The sequence below is a fragment of the Taudactylus pleione genome, unplaced genomic scaffold (assembly GCF_031769625.1).
Source record: "Taudactylus pleione unplaced genomic scaffold, aTauple2 ptg000326l, whole genome shotgun sequence".
NCBI lineage: Eukaryota > Metazoa > Chordata > Amphibia > Anura > Myobatrachidae > Taudactylus > Taudactylus pleione.
The window spans coordinates 2723699-2747161 of record NW_028284727.1 but is presented as its reverse complement, the minus strand read 5'-3'; the positions used below and the strand labels follow the sequence as shown (position 1 = coordinate 2747161).

The 23463-nt window shown below is 43.6% G+C and overlaps 1 protein-coding gene across 2 annotated transcripts in view; it reads left to right on the top strand.

Moving 5' to 3' along the window:
• MED23 (mediator complex subunit 23) overlaps positions 1-23463 on the top strand; it is a 168309-nt gene that overhangs the window by 22175 nt on the left and 122671 nt on the right. For both annotated transcript variants that reach the window (XM_088443095.1, XM_088443094.1), the window contains exons 6-9: positions 4092-4190; positions 7197-7298; positions 16205-16274; positions 17372-17484. In XM_088443095.1, coding sequence (XP_088299221.1) covers positions 4092-4190; positions 7197-7298; positions 16205-16274; positions 17372-17484 — 384 coding nt within the window. The remainder of the gene's footprint in view (positions 1-4091; positions 4191-7196; positions 7299-16204; positions 16275-17371; positions 17485-23463) is intronic.

Genomic DNA, 23463 nt, shown 5'->3' with positions numbered 1-23463 from the left:
GTCCGAAGCGCTAAAGATTATTATTCAGGTAAAAGTACAGATGTTACAACGCTATGATCTAATAATGAGCGCAAATAAATTGTACAAACATTAGGTCATAAGGTACAGTTAAAATACATGAAACGGTTATTAAAGATCAAAATACAATGAGCAATATGAAACAGAGAGAGAGAGAGAAAAAGAGACACATTAAAATACAATGAGAGATATATCAATGTCTGCTGAGAGCACATGTTCAAGATGGCTGGTGATGGAGTGTGTGTGTGTGTTTGTGTGTGAGGGGGGGGTTGGGAATGCTTCCTGCCCTATTGTCCAAACCGCATGGTCTACAAACAAACTCCATAATGAAGCTACCTCATTGAAATCTCCCATAATGCTATAGTTAATTAAATATGCACGCTGGATATCATATGCCAACACATCGGGCAAACACTGCACCATTTAATATTCCAACATATACAACACAAGCTGATTCCAATATACAACAATACCACAGACCTAATCCAGTAGTCAGTAGACCGTGGGGAGGGGGAAGGGCCGAAGCACATGTTTTTCCTTTGTTTGCAAACCTCATGATCCCTAGGCAAACTTCACCCTGCACCAAGCTGCAACTCCGCAAATCATACATCCATTGATGACCACAACCACAACAAAGACAATATACCTATCTGGCCCACACAACACCACAACTGGGCAGAATCACAATTTCCCTTGTTCACCCCACATGGAGGCAAGCCATCTCCAACAAACCGCAGACAACATACCCATCTGACTCTCACAACACCACACGGCAACCACCCACGACCATTCAAAGCTGCCATCAATTCAACCTCCACGATACAACACTGACACCACCCTATGATCACATTCATGAGTATACAACACACACAAAGCTCATCTCTCCCAAGCAGAGATACCGTTCAAGCACATGGCAAGGCCCTAACACAGAACACATGGCAAGGCCCTAACACAGAACACATGGCAAGGCCCTAACACAGAACACACCAGAGGATCTCAATCAACCAGCATCAATCATTCACAAATATCACAACAATTCCACAATCAATCCCTTTCCTGCATGCTTACAACAGACCACTGTACCCTACAGTGCAGATGAAAAGCACAGACCAGACAACACATCATCCACTGCTTGCCAACACAGACCCATGAATATCCTTAGAAAACTACAAACCACACACCATGCTAAGCTAATAACAGATTAACACCAAACATAGCTACAGACACCCAAATAGGCTAAATATTGCACATTTTATACTCAGCTATAACCCAGAGGAACTGAGACCTATTCTTCCGTTGTCTTGTCAGGGAGTGAACACCTCTCTTCCTTCCAAAATCTGCCAGTGTCCCTGCTAAACTGTGTTTTCTCAGGATCTGCATGCTATGTTCCCGCCCCCTTTTACCTGTGAGGTCATCAGAAAGGGAGTATCCTTTTGGTTATCTGAAACTACTGTTAATTAGATTCTACTCTCAGCTAGCTAGCTCTATTGATTAGACTGGAATAACCAGTCCTTTGGACAAAAATGTAAACAGGCCTACACCATGTTATTGTCTTTTGGTAAGGTTAGAAATCTTTTACAGGGCATTTATTGGACAATTCCAAATGGATACAAAAGGTCTCCAACCTTTTGTATCCCTCACATGCAAATCTAAGCTGCTATGGAAAACAACATTTCAAATAGATATTCTCTCTAGCATTCATATTTCATAGCCGCATGTTCTGATCTTCATATTGATGTCACCGGAATGCTGCGGAAACAGAGTAGATCAGTACGGCTCCACACACAGTCCAATTGTCATTTACTAAGCCATAGTTACAGAAAACATTTCTTTATATACTGACATTGCGTTTAAACCAAGTAATAATTATCCTTTTTGCGTTACGGGACCATTGCTCTTAAATGTATGTATGCGGGGAAAACAGCACTGAATTGCATTGTGCGTCTGATTGCAAACAGATTCTGTCTTCACCAATTATCCGGTTTTGACACACAGTTGGTCAGATATCGTTATCTGACATGCGGAAATGCGCATCGTTGGTCGATGCATGCCCAACATGTCAAAGATATAAACGATGTAACGATCTTTACAATCGTTATCGTTCAGATCTTTAACAAAATCTGACCTTGTGAATGCAGCAATAGGGACATAAATTTGTTGGCACACAACCCGAAGCCCCCAAGCTAAACCTAAACCTGACCAGACTGTGGCTGCCTAATTCATGGCCTTCCTAAGGGACCAGAGAACATCAACAACAGAAACAAAATCCGACCAATGGCTCAATCCATGAAGTGGTAATGTTACACAGTACCACTTTGAATTTTTTTTTCTTCGTTTTAATCTAATTGGCAATCTTTCAACCTGTTATTCTTCAACTCTCCTCGTCTTGGAGATTTTACAAAAACATTCCTAAAGCAATCCACTTCTGAAGAATCTAAAGAAATTGAAATGAGAGAGACAAAGGGCTCTATTTATTAACATTATTTTTACTAAAATAAAGTGAAAAAGGGTGTTTTCACACCCTTTTCACATTTTTAGTTTCACCTGTATTTATTACAGGGCAATTGGAGTAGAATTAGTAAAATTCTACTCCAACCCCCAGTATCACTTATTTTTAGTAAAGCAGATCGCATTTCCCATAATTGTAATGGGAAATGTGATCTGTGTGCAAGTTACTAAAAATAAATTTTAAAAAAATACCGGGGGAAGCCCTGTGATAATAACGCCACCTGGAGGTGGCGTTATCCAGGGTCTCCCCCGGTTACCGGAGTCCCACTCTGCTCTAACGGGGAGAGCAGAGGCGGGAGCCGGTACCAGTAATCAGCTATGTGGTCTAAACAGACCGCAAGCTGATTGCTGTAAAAAAAAGAAAAAAAAAAATGAAACTTTTTTTTTTCACGTACCTGAATCCAGGGACCGATGATCGGGCCTCCGGTGATGGCTCCTCTCCGGTCAGCTGGTCTCCCACAGTGCACTGGGGCCCGGTCATCAGGTGATCGGGCCCCAGTGCTGTATGGGAGATCACCTGATCGGGAAGCCCGGAGAAGACCACCGGAGGCCAGGAGGATGCAGGTAAGTGTAATGAAGGGAGGGGGGGTCGCGGGGGTCCGCGATCGCGGGGGGCGGGGCTTAGCGCCGGGGGGCGGGGCTTAGCGTCGGTGGGGGGGTAGTAGCGGTGGTCGGTCGGCGCATGCGCGTGCTCTTAGTCGCGGTATTTTTTCCGAAAATACCGCGACTAGAGTGCGGATGGGATCCGCAGGGACAGAGCTTTATCGCAAGCTCTGTCCCTGCAAGGGATTTATAGTAAATCCCTGTGATATTACCTGAATTCAATTCAATATGCGGATTGTAGTAAATAGAGCCCAAAGAACCTCTTGACAGGTCACCTTTCTCTAACAGTAGAAGAACTTGACACTGAGGACACTTATTCAGCCAAAGACAAAGGTGTTTTAAAGCAAAACGGGCTTTACAGAGAGGAACAGAAATTTAAGTGCATTCTACCTTCACAGTACACCCTGCTTGACAAATCCTGTATTGCACCCTCTTTACCCCAATATAATTAGTGTCCATCAAAGAGGAAGAAAGCGAATAAAATTATGCATGCCTATGGTTTACTTTATATATTCAAATAATAAAACCTCTTACAAATGTGTTTTCTTTCTTTTCTTTGCACATTTTTTGGAACATATACATTTTCACCATTCAATATGTTTAATTAATTAAAATACTACTTCACTTACAGAAGTTGTCTTTTTCCTTACTGGATATGCACATTTGTATAGGGTTTTGCATGTCTAGAATTTCTACACCAAGTTACCAATTCAGGGCACAAAAGTGAATTTCTTTGGAAGTAGTACCACTACACAATGCCTGTTTTTTGGGCGTTTTTTTTTTTTTTTCTACTCTTTACTTCAGTACTTTTCAATGATTTAAAGCGTTTAAATAGCAAAGCGAATACGGTAGATTTTATTATCATTTGTATTTGTCACTTACACATGCTTACATCATTACTTTCTTTATTTAAGTTTGATTTAGTTATACTTAAACTATTCTTTTTTTTTTTTTTTTTCCAGGGAGTACGAGACCTCTCAAAAGTCATAGTAGAGAAAATTCATACAATTCCAAGCACTGTGAGCTCAGCTGTTGTACAGCAGCTTTTAGCAGCAAGAGAGGTAACCATTCATTCTGAAAATGTAGTTTGTGATTATTAAATAGACTTTGAGCCGGATTCAATTAACCGTGGTAATTAATTGCAAGAGGAACAGGGTTGTAGCCTCAATTACAACCTCTTTTCCTTGCATGTTAAAATTGCAGCTAATGCACGTTAAACCATAGGTTCCGGGATAAGTACCTGGAGCAATGGGTTAATGCATTTGTGGCACCTCCGATAAGGACACTTACCACAAGTTTCTGTTCAAGCCTTCCCCAGGTTCAAACAGAAATGAAATATCCCTGATGGGCCAATTAGCCTGTGGTTAATTACCACGGCTAATTGAATCCGGCTCTTTACCTGTATAACCCTGTCAAAATGTTCCATAATCTTGCTAACTTGAAGTCTTGCAGGAATATCTGGAGAAATAAACAACTATTAGATAGGCGGAAGTAAATGTCAGCTTGGATATTGTACAATGCCAGCAAATGGGACCAAACATTGCAAAGTTATTTCTAATATGTTGAATAGTTGCATGATTAGTTTTGGGTGTATTGTGCCTTTAAAGTGTAAATTATTGTTGTTGATGTAATGGATATGTGTGAGGATGACTAACTCTAGATAGTGATTTATTTGGTGTGTAAATGAGGGCATAAAATCGGATTTTTGTACTTACTGTTAAATCCTTTCCTCTGAATCCATCTGGGGGACACTAGACCACGGGGTTGCTTGAGGGTTCGAAGGAGCTGGCACTTAATTAGACTAGTATAACTTTAAGGGAGTAGCTCCTTCCCTGAACTCCTCCCTCTGAAACTCGTGGTTTTCAGTACAATTTCAAAAGTATCTCTAAACCAAGGGTAAACCACCTAGTGTAACTTACAGAACAACCACAACCCACTCGAACAAAGAACGGAGCATAAGGGTGGGAACGCAGTGTCCCCTAGATTGATTCAGAGAAGGGTTTAATGAAAAAGTACAAAAATCCGATTTTCTCTTTCATCCGATCTGGGGGGCACTGGACCATAGGGACGTTCAAAAGCCGCCCCTAGGGGAGGGTACGCTCAGAAAAACCTGAATGTAACTTTTTGACTGAAACTAGCATTCTTGGATGCGAACACCGGAAATCAAGAAAAAATGGTGAACCTGCTGGTGAACAGACGACCAAGCCGTCACCGGCATAGTGACTTCCACCGAAAAGCCACAGCTTGTATAGAAGGAGCCTAATAGAAGTGGAAAACTAACAGGGAGCCACACGCCAGTAATGCGTGGCTACCGGACACCAAAGAACTACTCCCAGCGGAAAGAACAAGCATGAATGGCACTCTCAACAGAATAAATATACAGCGACCTGAAATGTTGTCAAGGTTGCAGTATACCGGCCCTCTACAGGCCTAAACCTACTTGTGATCAACACTGGACCTAAACCTGCCCTGTGGTCAACCTGGCCCAGGAAACCTGTCTTACCGAACCTGGTGCTCCCGAGGTCAACCAGAGCCACCAGGCTGGTGCTGAATTTAAAGTGGATACCCAATCCACATAGGCCAAAGGGGCCAGAACTCATAGAATGCACCTACTGCGACAGACTGTGCCTCCCAAATAATTGAGAGCACAGACAAATACCACAGTGTCTGGCCACATAAGAAAACGTGCAAACAGTGAAAGTCCCTGAAGAAGAAGCTCCAAACACAAAAACAATGATAAGGGAAACCACAATTTGGGGAAGCCGAACTGCAAATAGGTTCGGCCCAACACACATAACCGCCAAGGCAATGGCGATTCCAAAACAGCTTGACCAAGTGCGGACTACTGCCTCAAGGACGAAAAAAATGAAAGGGAACAGACTTTAAGCAGACCACTGCGATGACCTAACCAAGGAGTCAGGAAACCGCACCAGACAAGTGTCCTGAGAAGACGACATCATGGAGTCCCAAAACAAACATAAGGCATGAAATCAGTCTGCACGCCCAGTAAGAGAAAGGGAACCCAGGAGGCTTCGGACCCAGTGTTTGTACCACAGAAGATGAGGATACACACCCTCAGCCATCCAGGCTTCAATGTCACAACAAACCTTAGGACAGAGACCCATGGTTCTGTATGCTCTTAAAAGACCAATGGAGGTAACACCTAGAGCAGCCAAGACCCAGTGCCGCAGCACATGTGGGAAAGGCTCTGTACTAAGGCAGTGTTGAGAGCAGTGGCGATTCAAACTCCAGCATGCACAACCTGGTAACGATGGACACCAGTGGCAATGCTAGCCGCATTGTAGGTCCCATACCAGAGTAAAAACAAAAACTAATCTTAAAACACAGTGCTGCAGAGCACCCCTAAGAAAAACAGCCCGGCTTCCATTGGTTATTAACAAACACTGAAGACCATGGGTTGAAGAGGGGAGGAGCTGCTCCCTTAAAGTTATGCTAGTCTAAGTGCCAGCTACTTCGGAACCTCAAGCAACCCCATGGTCCAGTATCCTCCATATCGGATGAAAGAGAAAATCAGTTGGCATATGCAAATTGCTATATGCAAATCTGGAGAATCGTAGGAGCATATTTAATAAATGCCTCCTGCCTGCACTGCCAAGTATTATGGTAAGTAACGCATTGCTTACTTTTGCTTGTTTCTCATTTGTGGGCAAGCAAAAATAAGTGATGTTTTCTCCTGCAATATCCCCCAGAGTCTCATCACACTTAATTGTATTGCACCCAGTGTGCCACCTATTTAATACAGTGGCATCCCAAATGCTGTAAAATGCAACAGATATCTGTGTTAGATCATTCTTGTTCTGGAATTGCCAGAGAAGTAAAGAAGCTGGCTAAATCTGTACAGAAACTATGCTGTATATGAGGGAGGACTTTTTGCATGAAAATCAAGGGAAGGACTACCACCAAAGCAACATTAAGGAGAAGGGGGACTTTATACAGAATCTTCCACACACCCCCTTTTATTTTTTTTATTTTTTTTAATTGTATACATGTAAAACACCTTTTAACTCTACATTTTGACAAGTCTACTTATCCCGTATTTTTTAAAGGTTGTAGCATACATATTGGACAGGAATGCGTGCCTTCTTCCAGCATACCTGGCAGTAACCGAAATCCGCAAACTTTATCCTGAAGGAAAACTTCCACATTGGGTAAGAATCTGTATTTACATACCTTTTTGGCTGTGCACTTACTATTAGTGGTATCCAATTAGCTGTGATAACAGTACATTTTCTCCGGATAGAACTTTTCGCACCTATCGCCCGAATCTTTGTCGCATGTTTTGCCTGCTCCCGTTTATTGTTCTATCCTATTGTAAACCCGGAGAGAACAGATTTGCACGATAATTCTTGCGTAGATGACAGACGATAAGTGAAGGTGAAAATGGGGAAATCAGCCTGTACCCCAAAAAAAGTAAACTAAGGTAGAGTAACGATATACAGGTTGAGTCTCCCATATCCAAAATGCTTGGAACCAGGGGTATTTTGGATATCGGATTATTCCGTAGTTTGGAATATTTGCATACTTTAATGAAGTATCTTGGGTATGGGACTCAAATTTAAACACAGAATGCATTTAAGTGTTATATACACCTTATACACACAGCCTGCAGGTAATTTTATACAATATTTTCAATAATTTTGAGCATCAAAAAAAATGTGTGTACATACATGAAATTCATTTGTTTCATATACACCTTATACACACAGCCTGAAGGTTATTGTATTCTGTATTTTAATGATTTTGTGCTTTAAAAAAAGTTTATGTACATTGAACCATCAGAAAACATAGGTTTCACTTTCTCAGTCATACTAAAAATATTCCGTAATTCGGAATATTCCGTATTTCGGAATATTTGGATATGGGAGACTCAACCTGTAGAAGTGTTAGTGGCCATAATCCAAGTGTTTGGGGTTATTCAATTGTGTCCAATGGCTGTTATGTACATTTTTTTTCTAACAGTGAGAAAATTATAGAAAGCAATATTTTTTTTGTCCAAAATAAATGCTGTAGTTAATTTAGGGGCACATTAAAATGGGTGTAAGTATATATTTGTGTAATTATAGGGCATTTTAAAAATATACCTGTCACTTGCAATATTTAAAACACCTGTCCCAATCAATACAGCACCCCCATATTCCTGTCCCACTACTTTAAACCCACTTTCAAACACTTTTTTTTTTTTTTTTTTTTTACCTCAAAAATGACATGTCATTATTGGCCAAATTAAGCTAATAAAAAATAAATAAATTGTTGCCTCATTAGTCATTAAGGAGGGTGCCTCAGTAGTTTTGCACCGCCCCGACATATTTAGCCAAAAATTGGGGCTTTGCTGAACTTCTCACCTGCTCATATGTGGTGAAAATGAATTTGCCATAATTCCTATACCACTTTTCGCATATGCGAAAACCGCGGCTAATAGGTAGCACGATAGGTTTTCGGCTAAAAAAAAAAAGTTTTCTCCAAAAATGGGTATCGCGGCCAAATGGATAACCCCCCCCCCCCCTAGTGTAGTGTTCCCTCTAGGTCCGGTGCCGGACCTAGAGAAAGGCACATCTGCGCCCGAAAATGGGGAGTGGCCAAGGAAAAGGGGTGTGTCTTTAAGGCGCATCCCCTGTCCATGGGGCGTGTGCCCGGCACTTACTGGCCTTGCCAGGCTGCCGCCAAGCGATGCTGTCAGTGTGAATGGATCCTGGGTGCATGCACTCGGCATCCATTCACCAGTGGTGACTATTAAACTGCAGTTTTCCCCACCCGTGGGACACTGCGACCTGCGGGTGGTGGCGCCACCCGCAGACTGTTTCAGCGGGGTGCCGCGCCAGAGGGCAGGGCGCTTTTTGCCCATTAGAAATAGGGTGGGCCGCAGCGCCCGGCTAAAACAGCCTAGCGGGAATGCTAACCCCCCTATATATTTATCCATTCAAGTTTTCCTGCACACTTCTCTGGGCTACTAAGAAACTACGGCACATTGCAGCCATCTCATCTAATTGAATTGCAATATTTTAGCAGCCTCCTATTGTTACAGTGCACACAGTGATCATTGCTTTTAGACCTCTTTATTACCCAGTTTTTGTTTTATTACTTTGTTCCTGGTTCTAAAGCAGAGGTTATGCTGGTGCAATATGAATAAATGTTAAACAATGACCGCTCCATATTTATTATTAATCTTTAACCAAAAACTTGAATGCAAATGGTATTGTTCAGTAATTTAATAAACCATTAGCATATCCCCAAAATGTTAATTTTAATTCATATATTTTTCGAATTACTATGCTTATAAAATAATTTAGGCCTGGGATGGGGAACCTCAGGCCCGGGGACCGTATACGGCCCTCGGAATCATTTGGTCTGGCCCTCCAAGCTTTTTTATGCTAGCCTCATCTGGCTACCAGGGTACCTAGAATGTCACTCTGCAGCCAGAATCTATGCAGCAGTGCCACCAGGAGCGTCCTTAGGATGCTTCAGACGGTCACACTGCTGCCCTTAAAGCTCCCCGGAGCATCCTCAGGTTGCTCAGGGCATTGCTGTAATGACCGCCAATTGTGGCCCCGCCCCGTGTGACATCACACGTAGGGGAAGTGGCCTGCAAATAATGTTATATATATCAAAATGGCCCTCAGCAGAAAAATTATTCCCCCATCCCTGATTTAGGCACTGTAGACATGGGAAAATCAGGTTCTTGTTGTGGAATGACTAGTGTTCACACCAGGGCTGGAGAGAGGCAGGGCACATGGTGTGAATATGGGCACTATTGGGCGCACCTGAAATATGGTGTGGTCACTCAAAAAGGAGGCATGTCCTTGAGATGTGCCCCATTGTCGTCACTGTAGAGGGTGTGCCCAGCACTCAATGAGATGCTGGTCAGCCCCAAAGCTCTCCCTGGAGAGGGAAAAGATGCCATGCTCATGACATCTATTCACCAGACGTTGACTGTTTCACTGTAACTTTTCCCACCTGCGGGACACTGCGGCCTGCGGGTGGAGACGACGCCCAATGGGCTATTTCAACAGGGCGCCACCTAAAAGGGCAGGGTGCATTTTACGATTTTAAAATTTGGCAGGACATGGCGCCCTGCTAAAACAGCCTATGGGCACCACTAATGATTTGTGCTCATATGTTTAATGTTTTAAAAAAAAAAAAAAAAAGTTACTCATTACACCAATTTGATTGGAGTAGTTAAAGTAGCCTTCAGCAGAATATTTCTGAATTATCCAGACACTGCTGTATGGATAATTAAAAATGTGGAGGTACCGTATCTCATGATAACTGCAAGACCCAGAGACTTTCCACCTTTCTACTTGTTGGTGGAGTTTTTAGGACTTTACCTAGGTAGTTTTTAAAGTAACTTCACTTTTATATATTCATCTTTTTTTTCATCTCGGGGACTCTGCACACTGTGGGTTTAGAAGGGAAGCTAAGGAGTAAGGCACTAAATAGTAAACTATAGTCCGATATTTAATTTTATCCCACATATAGGTTCCCTGAATTACCTTATTGGGGAGTGGGTCTTGGTACAGTGCAAGCTCCCGGCGTCTGTTTCTGTTGTCGCAGCCCACTCTGAAACAGGGTCGCTAGGCATCTACAGGTGCTCTTGCACCTTAAGCTATCTCTGAGGAGGCCTCCCTCAATACCGGAGTTGTGGCTTGTATTATACGGAAAAACACGGATTCTATCCAGACAAGTTTATTGTTATTCCAATTTTAGAATCAAGATACTGTTTTTGTAACTTTCAGGTGCATCTGATTAGTTGTTGTATTTGGTCGTTGTGTTATAACTTTTTACTCTTCTGCTGTTCATAGCCTGATTTTAGACTGACTATCCTGAGGGGATTGTATTTTGTTCCCCTGCTTTCCTACTGTCAGACAATGGTTAGATTCTGTTTTTTACAGTCCAGCATGTCAAGAGGGATAAAGGCCCATGTTCTCCTCATTGCATCGGACTGGGGCCATGGAGGGCGTGGTATGTGGACCTTGTGAACCTCTGTGGCAGCTGCCACTGTGGGATCACTTAAGGACTGTTCCTGCATCCTGATTTTCCTTGGACGGCTTTGACAGTGTGGCACTAGAGACCAGCATTTTGCAGTACAAATAGTTTTCTACAGCTGTCACGAATATGATGCTTCAGAGAGGGAGTCCTCAGTTCCGCTTGCCGCATCTCCTTTCCTTTTTTACAGACTGGGTAGTCTCTGAGCCTTCGCCTTTCTCAGTTATGGCATCAGGTTTATGTTTTTTCGGTACGGTTTCAGAAACTTCTGACCTCATTTAGACGTTCAGACGTTTATGCAATGGATGTTACATGTACAGCCTCCGTATGTTCCTCCTCTGGACCTCAATTTAGTCTTGCACCTTTTAAACCTCTGGAGTTGCTTGATTTGTTGTGGCTTACTTATAAACTGGTGTATCTGTATTGTATGTTTCGGAACTGGCAGTACTGTGTATCCGTTCTTCTCTCCTGAATTTCCGCTCCGACCGAGTAGTGCTCCGTACTAAACCATCTTTTCAACCAAAGTTTAGTGTTCCCTCTAGGCCAGAGGTGGCCGGACTTTTGTGACCTGGGATCTACTTTTTATTCACTTAGTGGTGATCTACCAGTGTCAATGGGCCGATGTTTGTGCTGTTGCGCAATTTATTTTTGTTACTGCGAAATCTAACTGTTTAATGGCAATCGCAGATGTAAATCAGAGTCCACCTCTGAATCAGGCTCACACACTATGCTTCACACAAGCGCACTGATTTTGTTTTCCCAACAACTCTCACATACATAAAATACAGTAGTATTAAACAAAAATGACCAGCACAAAAAATAAAACCTAACAAAAAATACATAGTCATTTTGAGGTGTACAGAGTTGCCACAAATCTGCAATCTTAGATCAGGACTCAACAAATCCTGGCAGGGAATATATATATTTTTTATACTATATATTGCCACTGCCTGCAGTCTGTCTATGCGGCTATGATTGATTAGCCCAGCTCCGCCTACAGCAGGTGATCTTTGATTGGCTCTCTGCACGCACGTGACATTGTGCAGTGTGGAGGAGTCCAGCTGCAGCAACTGGCATGCAGCCACCGGGGCAGACAGGAGGGAGGGAGGTGAATGCGGTCACCATGAGGAGCATCGCGGTCCGGACGCCCAACCATGCAGCCCCCATGGGTAAAGACGTCCAGAAAGCCACATCACCAGGAGGACACTGCGCCTGACAGGCCTGAGAGAAATAGGCGCCAACACCTGACCGGAGACCATATTGAGGTGAGAAGCCAAGCAAGGAGTGTGGGGAGAGGAGAGGACTTGGAGACCGGAGTTTGTGGAGAGGAACCTGGCTGCTGTGGGGAGTGGGTGAGGTGGCAAAGGCTGCAATGAGCCCGGGGAGTGAGTGAGGAGACTGACTGGCAGATTAGGGGAGAGCAGGGATGATTCTGGAACTGGGGAGTGAATAAGTATGCCGAGTCTGACATAAGGTGATGGTTAATGTGTGAGGAGGCTGACATGAGTGGTGTGGAGGATGCTGCAGGAATAATGGAAGTGGTGAGGCTGAGACTGGAATAGAGGAGTGGGTTTGGAGGCTGGCATGAGGGGAGAAGAGGCTGTAGGAATGAGAGGACTGGGTGAAGGGGCTGAGGCATGCATAGGGGAGTGGGTGTGGAGGCTGGCACGAAAGGAGAGGAGGAGGCTGCATATTGCTGGAATAGGGAAGTGGGTGATGAGGCTGATGCTGGCATAAGGGACGTGGATGCGGAGGCTGGTATTGGGAGAGGAGGAGGCTGCAGGAATGAGGACTCTGTGCTAAGGCTGGTATAGGGCAGTGGAGGCTGGCATGAAGGGAGAGGAGGCTCTATACTGCTGGAATATAGAAGTAGTTGAGGAGGCTGATGCTGGCATAAGGGGAGTGGATGAGGAGGCTGGCATGAGGGGAAAGGAGACTGCTGGAATAGGAGTGTGAAAGAGGAGGCTGAGGCTGGCATAAATAAGGGGAGTGGATGAGGTAGCTGGCATGGGGGGGAGAGGAGGAGGCTGCATATTGCTGGAATAGGGGAGTGGGTGAGAAGGCCAACACTGGCATCCTTTATATTTTAATAGATAAACGTGAATATTAATACATTAACATATTAATACCAATTAGGGAAAATCCTTATTTTTGAGTTTAAAATGTCAGGACTAGATTCAGAACCCCTTGGACATTCCACAAATGAATAATTAGGCTAATTGTACTTATTGGAAGTTCCAATTGGCTTAATCAGTACATTAATTGCATGTCCTTATTGGTTTGGGGAAAATGTTGTCTAAAAATATATATATATTTTCATATTATTTTGGGACGGTGGTCTGGCTCCTACACTTTCATTCTGGCTCTTAGATTTTAGAAAAATTTGTCAAGCCCTGTCTTAATCCCCCCCCCCCCCCCTCCCTCATATCATAAACTTGTAATAAACTATAATTATATCCACTGCTTAATAATATAAGGTCCACCGCTTAACAATATAAGGGATTGCATTATTTAAAAAATAAATAAATAAATCAGTCAGCCACTCGGTGTTGAGCTGGTGCTTGGGATGGCATGGTACCACGGCGGGAGGAAGCTGTGCCCTGGCAACATAACCCTGCAGCCCCCACACATATAACACAATCACTCCCCACACACTACCTCCGGGAGTGGCTCCGGCACTTATAGAAAGTTTGCTGCTATCAGTCCAAGGGTCTGCTTGGCACTGTGAGGAGCCTATGTGCTAGTGGGACAGCAGCTCCCCATGACACTCAGCACGCTCTGTGGGACCAGGCAGGTGGACAGCAGCAGCAACAGGCTCCTTACAGCACGGGGGTGATGTCCTGAAGTCATCTGCGCGCTGCATTACTTGGGAGCTAGGCTTCTGCGGCTCCAGAAGCAGTTTCAGGTTTACTTTACTTCATTTGGTCACGATCTACCAGTGGATGCCCCGTGAGCTACTGGTAGATCACGATCTACCTTTTGGCCAAGTCTGCTCTAGACTTCTTTAGCGGGGTGTCGAGCCCTCCCCGATTTAAAAAAAAAAAGCTAAATACGCCCGGCCCTTTTAGTGGCGCCCCGCTAAAACAGCCTGCTCTGAGCCTTCCCCACCTGTGGGTCGCCAGGTGAATAGACTCTGTGCGTATGCGCACGGCATCTATGCACTGTGAGGAGAACTTGGGGGAAGCCCAGCACTTGGGGGCGTGTCACAAGGATGCCCACTCTCCAATTGGTCACACACCCTTTTTCAAAAGCTCAGGGCATCCCAGCGCCCTGTCCGCTTTTTAGCGGGAACACAAAGTTGATTTCTTGGAATCAGAAGAGGTGATCATTATTTTCCAAGTGGTTTAGAGAATTTGCCTGTTAGGTCATAGAACCTCAGTGTAATACTTAATGCACTGATGGTTGCCATGTTTTAACCAATACAGGAAGTCTTTCTGAGATGGTTGACTTTGAAGGTAGTGCTCCTGGTAATTATGTCTGCCAGTAAGGTTGCAGATTTTCCAACACAATAGTGCAGGGAATTTATTTTCAATATTTACAAGGATAAAGTTGATCTAGGAGCCAATCCTACTTTCATGCCAAAAGTGGCATCTACATTTCATATTAACCAGAAGGTGGTTTAACATTTATTTTTATTTATTTATTACCAGTTACTTATATAGTGCACACACATTCTGCAGCGCTTTACAGAGAATATTTGGCCATTCACATCAATCCCTGCCCCCATGGAGCTTACAATCTATGTTCCCTATTACATGGTCACACACATACACACTTGGGTTAATTTTTGTTGGGAGCCAATTAACCTACCAGTATATTTTTTGGAGTGTAGGAGGAAACCGGTGTACCCGGAGGAAACCCACGCAAGCACAGGGAGAATATACAAACTCCACACAGTTAGGGCCGTGGTGGGAATCGAACCCATGACCTCAGTGCTGTGAGGCAGTAATGCTAACCATTACACTGTGCTGCTATTTTACCCATCCGGCAATAATCTGAATTCACTAGATTTAGTGAAAACAACCTCTGTATATTTTTCCAGGAAAAATGTTTTTAAGAATGACGAACAGCTACTTGTGATTCCTATAGGAATGTCATGACCCCTCCAAGCAAGTCATTTCCAGATTGGATTAGGATTAGAGTAATTCTACAAGAAAGTTGGGCATAAAGAAGGGGTCTCTATACTAAGCCTGGAATGGAGATATAGTGGATGGAGATAGAGTACCAACCAGATCCTAACTAATTTTTCAAACTCAGCCTGTGACATGACAGTGTGGAGCTGATTGGTTGGTACTTTATCTACGTTCACTTTATCTCCATCCAAGGCTTAGTAAATACTGTAAATCCCAAAGTGCCAGAAATACTAAGGGGTCAATCCTATTAGGGGCAAGTTGCTATTTTCACTTTGAATTCGCATAGCAAATTCATTTTGCAACCCAATCAGCAACTCGCACTGAATTTGCAACTTTCCACTCGCACCTCCCTGAGATAGAGAAAAGAAAATCTTTATTTTAAGTTTAAAATGTCTGTACACTGTGCTGAACCCTTTGGACCCCCCCACTCCCCCAAATAACTAATTAGGCATTTGGAAGTTTCCAATTAGCTTAAGTAGTCCAATACTTGCATGTAATTTTTTGGGGGTAAAAAAAAATTTCCTCAAATTGCCCCTAAATCAACTTTTTTGTTAGTTTAGGCACCTCAAATTTATGTGCAATAGTTTTTTAGTTGAAAAATAATTGTTTTTATATATATATATTTTTTAATTTTTAGAGGTGCCCTTAAAGTACCTCAAAATAACCTTTTTCCTACTTTTATTTGCATTTTTCGTTTGAGAGTCCAGATTTCCTACAGATGCTATTTTCAAGATGATTTATATTTTTCACTTGTGAAGTTATTCAAATACAGGGGTGCTGCATTATAATATATACCATTCATGGGGAGTTTTTTTTTTTTTTTTGAGGCATTACAGATCAATTTGATCATTTATTTTTTTTGTCTCTACCTAACTGCCATGGAGTATTTAGAAGGAAATGTAATTATGCAAAATTATAATTTGCTGTTTTCTCATCATTAGTTGTTGGGGAACTTGGTGTCTGATTTCGTGGACAGTTTCAGACCCACAGCAAGAATTAATTCAATCTGTGGTAAGTGTGTATGTGCCTTTATGTCAAGGTTAACCACATTGCAGTTCTTCATATACACCAAACTTAAAATTGTTTTGGTATTGACACCAAATCAACAATTCACAAATGCAGTACTAATTATTAACGACTTAAAGAAATAACATACTAAACCTGAATCATTTTTTACAGATTAAATGTACTTCTAACTTTAAAGAGCTGGGTTTGATACAGCAGGTTGTCCATTAAAAACATAATAAATCTGAGATGCATATGAAAAGATAACAAATCTGAGATACATATATAGAGAAATTAAGGATAGCAAAGTATATTAATGGTTTATTATTTTACACAATGCACTTTAAATAGTAGAAATAAAATTGAATCAATTTACTAAGCAAAGACTAGAGTAAAACTGCTGTTACAATAAGACATTAGCATTTAACATACACTTTATGCTTCTTGGTGGGGTTGGGTATGGGTTCCCAACGGTCAGAATACAGACAGCGGCATCCTGATGGATTTTGGTCAGTATTTTACCCCAAATCTTAACTTTACCCGTCTCGCTGACTAACCCTAACCCTCCCCGTAGTGCCTAACCCTAATACTTACCATCGGGATGTCCCTGTTGGTATTGTGACTGTTGACATTCTGACCGTCAGGATCTTGACTACATCACTCATGGCTCTGTCCAGCCACTGTAAAAATAGAGTAGTGTTTGGGGGCCCTATTATTGCACAGACAGTGCACATGCTGCATAAGGACGCATTTATAACTTAGACAATCAACACGTCAACTGACAGAATGTTAATAATGGATGTTCTCCGTTGCTATCTGTTAATAGAATATATTCTTCCATAAAAGTTATTTTAGGGATTTTAAATAATTTTTATTTGGTAAATAGTGTTTTGTATTTCAATGTTGCCATACTGTATGTTGATTCTTTTTAGACTTTTGTTTTAGGTCTGTGAAAGTGTTTGAAATGTTATGTTCAACAGTCGTGTGCAGGTTTATCTTGAGAAAATTGTTTATTTGGAATATTTTAGTAAACTTGCTGAACCTGTTGTAACTAAACTAGTGACTGAATTGTAAAATTGATATCTTTGTATTGTGCGCAACAGGGCGCTGCAGTCTACTTCCTGTGGTGAACAATTCTGGAGCCATCTGTAACTCTTGGAAATTGGACCCTGTAACTTTGCGATTTCCACTGATCGGACTTTTACCTTATGACAAGGTGAGTTGCTAAATAAGTTTAGCTTTTATTAGATTGGAAATAGCAGAACAAATATCGCATACCGAAATGTATAGTGGAAAATATGGCAAAAGTTTAGTTTTTTTTTCTCCTTCACTGGAGATTACAACACTGGGGTATGAACATGGTTGAGTAGAGCACTTTTTAAATAATCTGAAAGTGTGACTGGCTCCTCTCCCTCTATGCCCCATCAGCCCCAGTTTTAAAAATGTGCCAGAGAGCCGGTGCACAGTGGCGTTGTTTTCCAGTTCCTGTTAGTGTTTTAGTTATTTAACATATTTTTATTTATTTTCTTTAACTAATTTATTGTTACAATGAGGATAGGCAGGCTGCTTACTGCGGCAGCCTGCCTGCTACGTGGGAGCCGCCGGGAAGGGCACCACCACGGCTACTGCAGCCTGTGTCTGGTGCCCTGAGAGGGGGCCCCTGCATGAGACACCTGTCTCTGTGAGGCCTGCCACAGCTGGAAATTGCTTGTATCTGGGTTCCTCACGGCCCCCAAAGCCCAGCATCCCGGCTGCAGCAGTAAAAATGTAAGTAATACCACCGCTCCTGAGTAGCAGTAGCGGTGGTGAAAGACTGGGCTCAGTGATGGCGTGTCTTCACCGGGCTGTCGCAGTCGGCTAACTCCGCGACACCCTCTCTCCTTCCACCCGATAGTTGTGGGTGGAGGAGAGTAGGCTTAATTAGTCGGTGACAGCACAGTGCTGCCGTGGCTGTCACAGCTTGGATGATCACGTCTCCCTTACAACGGCTTTAGCGAGGAGCCTCGGGCCACTGTATATGTGCGCCACACAGCTTCTACCAAGAGGGCCAAGGCCGCCCTCTGCATAGCCTCCTCAGTTGGCGCACACTGCTCACTCAGAGCGGTGCCATTTTGCTGCTGCTCACTATTTGGGACAGAGCTTCTGCAAAGCACTGGGTTGCTGTATCCACTGCTGTTGGTTGTAGCTGTTGGGAGTCTATTCAGGGGCTTGTGAGTTCCCTTAGGGTTTGGGAGAATTTATTGGGATCCTGCTCCTTTCCCTTTATCCTCTGTCTCCCCTGTTACTGTCCTATGGCTGTTTTTCTAAGACAGGATATCTGGGAGTTATTTTGCTGTGTGTGTGCTCGCATCATGGCAGCTAAGGCAGCAGAAAAAAACTTCACAAAAATAGTTTGCTTGCTCCAAATTCAAGAAGTTTACACATGCTTGCTCAGAGGGTTCTTCTCTGTGCGAGGCTTGCGATTTAGAGGGTTCTACTGTAGCTGCGCAGGGCCAGAGCGTGCCGCCCTACTGGATGCATAGCTTAATGGGATATGGCGAATTTAACCTCTGAGTTGGCTGTGTCTCTGAGAGAAAGGGAAGCTGCACGGGAAGATACCAGCACTTCTGTTTTATTTTTTAGCTAATAAACTAACGTAGGCTTAGCCCGTTTGATGGATAGCTTGATTGCCGCAGATAATTCCTCTCAGAAGGAGGAAGGTGAAATGCTGGAGGATTCGGACTCGGAGGTCATCTCACATAAACCCGAGGCCCCTTCAAAGGGTGTGGAGGCTCTTATCCTTGCGGTTCAAAACGGTCTTTCACGTGTCCGATTTGGAGGTACAGGAATCGCTGGATTTATCCTCATTTGGTAAGAAACAAAAATCCAGTTAATTTTTCCAGTTTCCCTCCAATTAGATTAAAAGATGGCGGCAGCCTGGAAACATCCAGATAGGAAGTTTCCGCTTTCGCATCGCTTTCTCTCTCTTTATCCCTTTCCATGGGAAAATTCTCCGCCTGTGGACTCTGTCTATCGCCTCTCAAAGAAAAGTACGCTTCCAGTGCCTGGAGCTACAGCCTTGAAGGAAGGCTCTGATCAGAAAATGTAAACTACCTTCAAGTTCATCCATACTGCCGCCGAGGGACTGAGGTCATATCCAGGAATCTGTTGTTTATAAGGAGTAAGCCTCTAGAGACATTGGTCAGGTAAGCGCCAAGATTTCTGCTTCAGTGGTGGTACATCGTGCCCTGTGGCTTTGCACTTGGCAAGCGGACGTGGAGTCTAAGCGTACTGTGGAAGGACTTCCATTTACAGGTGATAAACAACTAGACAAATGGATTTCTCTGGCCACAGACGGCAAGAGGACATTTTCACCCCCCTCGGCAGTGACTCCTCGTTGTTCGTTTAAGGGTCCGTCATTTCATTTCTTTCGGGCCACTGCTAGATGCCATGGCAGACCAAGAGATTTTTTTCTTGGCAGTTAAAGGAGGTCATTCTAAAGGACACCAGGCTTCTAGCTCCTGTTGCCCGGATCCCAAGCCAGCAGATAAACCTGTGGAATGACTGCCTCCCGTCCACCTGGGAAATCCCAAGGTGTGGGTGTCTGCCTTCTAAGGCTTATGAACATTTTTATCCACACGTGTTCTGAATCTTGGGTTCAGAATCTTGTGTCCCAGGGTTACAAAATAGAATTTGCTTTTCCTCCTCCTGTTCATTTTTCTATGCCACGGGTCTGTTCCTTGAAACAACTAGTTCTCCGGCAGGCAATCAACAGGTTACTGGGTCCAGAAGTTCTGGTTCCGACTCCCCAGAGGACCCAGGGATTCTACTCCAATCTGTTCGTGGTTCCAAAGCCGGATTGGTCAGTCCGGCTCATCTTGAATCTCTACCTATCCTTTCACAGATTCAAGATGGAAACCCTTCACTCAGGCATTGCGGGGTTGGAATCTGAGTACATGGTATCCCTGGACATCAAGGATGCATACTTGTACATCCTCATCTGGGAACCACATCAAGCATTCCTTTGGTTTGCGATCAAGGACTCTCATCAGTTTCAGACCTTGCCATTTGGCCTATTGTCGCCCCCCAGGGACTTCACCAAAGTGATGGCGGTGATTGCCCATCCTCGCTCTCGGGGAGTGAACATTGTCCTATACTTTGACAATATGCTCATCAAGGCCTCGTCGGAGGAGGGTCTGTTGAACCATATGGAGCTGACTCAACATGGAGCAGTGATTCTAGACAATCAATTCCAGGGTTAGTCTCGTCAGGAGTCCCTCTTACCGATCAACGTGCTCGAACTCCGGGCGATTTACAACATGCTGCTTGCCGTGGCTGCCATCCTGCTTGCCAGTATGAGTGCAATCAGACGCCACATGAGTGGCGTACATCAACCTGCAGGGGGGAAAGTGCAGTCACGTGGCAATGCGAGAGGCCAGCCGCATTCTCCAGTGGGCAGAAAGACGCGTCGAGGTCATCTCCGCGATCTTCTCAGAGTGCATAAGTTGGTTACGTCCGCTCATTACCATAGAATCTGGAGGTCCTATCTGTCCTGGTGCGAAGGGTGTGACTCCTCCACGCTGTCTTTAAATTTACCTCCTCCTCTTCTCTTCCTGTAAAGAGGTTTGGATGCTGGACTTCTTTGTAGCTTGCTTAAGGTACAGGTTTCTGCTTTATCTGTGTACGTTCACCATCGTCTGGCCCTCCTCTCGGAGGTTCAGACTTTTCTGCAGGGGGTGCTTCGAGTCCTGGGATCTCAACTTTGTCCTATCCTTTCTTCAGTCCGTGCTTTTTGAACGCTTAGACGAGGGGGAATTTAAGTTTCTCACCTGGAAACTGGAACTTTTGTTGGCTTCGGGTAGGCTTTCGTCCGAGCTGGGAGTTCTGTCTTGTTGCTCCCCCTGTCTTGTTTTTCACGACGACAGGGCGAAACTTTGTAATTGCCAGTCTTTTTTGCCAAAGGTGTTGTCTGCTTTCCACATAAATCAGCCGATTGTTTTCCCGGCATTGTTGGATTCTTCTGGGGCTTCACACTCTCTGGATGTGGTACGGGTTCTCCAGGTTTATGTGGCACATACGGAGGGGTTCCGTAAATCTGATGCTTTTTGTTCTTTAAGATGAGGCCTGGCGGGGTTGGCCTTTGTCAAAACAAACCTTAGCCAGATGGATCTGTCTCACTATTCGACAGGCTTATGTCACCAATGCTCAACCTCCACCTCCACCATCTCAGTGCATTCTACGCGCTTGGAGGGTACTTCTTGGGCTGAACGCAAGTGGGGCTTCTGCTTCTCAGCTTTGTCGCGCTGCTACGTGGACCTCGCTGCACACTTGCACAATGCTGTTTAATCGGTTTGATACCTTTTGCGGACTCTGATTTCTAGTTTTTGCCACAGGGTGTTGCAGGTTTCCCAGTGCTCTCCCCCCGGAGAGGGAGGTTTTGGGGCGTCCTCAGTGGTGTAAGCTCCATTGTCCCCTAGTGGATCAAGGAGAAAACAGGATTTTGGTACTTACCGGTAAATCTGTTTCTCCAATTCCACAGGGGACACTGGACGCCCGCCCAGCGCTGCTTACCTGCTTTTTAGTTTTTTCATTGACAATTTTCTGTGCCAGTTCTGCTGGTGGTGGTGTCGTGTCTTGTTCAGTTCCTCAGGTTTGCTGTTCCTTGGGACTGTTCTTCTCCTTCCTCTTCTATCTGATCTGTCTCCTCTCGGGTGGGCTCAGTTTTCTTAACGGGGGCTGATGGGGCATAAAGGGGGAGGAGCCAATCTCACTTTCAGGTTATTTAAAGTGCTCTATTCAACCACGTCTATTCCCCAGTGTTGTAAACGCAAGTGTCCCCTGTGGAATCGAAGAAACAGACTTACCGGTAAGTACCAAAATCCTGTTTTTGTGAAGAGGGAAAGAACAGAAAATTGCGTGTGTGTGTTTGTGTGTGGAATAAACAACATGAATTGGTTACAAAGAAACTAAAGTATAAGAATGGGGCAGAGGAAAATAGAGCTTAACACAGTGGAAAAGGAAAAGAGGAAGTTAAGCATTAACAGCTTGTACTGAGAAAATACTATGAATAAATAGGCTGTGCATAGCAAGTTGGTGTAATTCTGAGAGTCAGAAACACTTTGTGCAAACTATTTTTTGTCCTCTTAGTTAACTATATATTTGCACCAGACACTTTGAATGTATCCTTCCTCCTTCCCCAGTACTTTACCTATCTGAAATGCAGTAGATAGTATTTATTGGGAAGATGCACCCAGGAATAGGTTAACAAGTATGAAAAAAGAAGAAAAGAAAGGTATTCCAACAAGTAGCACTGGCTGATTGCTAAGGTATAAATTCATCCGAAAAATGGAAATTCCTTTTTTGCTGACCCAAGAAAACATCTAAACTAGGGATGTGCAGGCTCGGATAGGTTCGAGTTTGCACGTGGAGTTCGGATTTTTCCCTCCAAAAAAACGGAACTCAGAACGAGGCAAAACGTCATCTTACATGGACGAACATCATCATTCCTGGACTTTTGTCCTGGAATGATGATGTTCGTCCATGTAAGATGACGTTTTGCCTCGTTCTGAGTTCCGTTTTTTTGGAGGGAAAAATCCGAACTCCACGTGCAAACTCGAACCTATCCGAGCATGCACATCCCTAATCTAAACTATAGCTTTATTAGGTACTTTTAAAATATAATGGCAGCATAATATATAGTGAAAAAAGAGTGATACAAATGTGAAACTTTTTTTTTTTTTTAATATTCCACTCTCAATTATCAGATATACTACTGGGGAAGGATACATGAAGAGTGTCTGTGCGGACAATTTTTTGCCTTTCTTTGTTACACTTCTGTTGAGATATGATCTGAAGTTCTAATTGTCCTGCACTGCCCTATTAACACAATTGGTGACCCTACTGGTTGTTATATACTGGTTATTGTATGAAAATTGCCAATTTTAGCTTGTCAGCTGAACTTGTTAGTAGGAGAGAATGGTTGAATAATGAACTGGGTTCCATATTTTCAGAAAATATAAGTGAGGGAATGGAACAAACCAAGAACTGGAATGAAAATCTGATACAATTGAAATATAATTTGTCAAAACAAACGAGAACTTTGTGTGGAATTACCACTTTTGTATCAAGCGGCAGCTGTGTGTTTGTTTTGAGTGGCAGCCAATGAGAGTCTGTCAGACTTTCACTGACTGCCGCTGCGCCCACTGCCGGAGCCGCT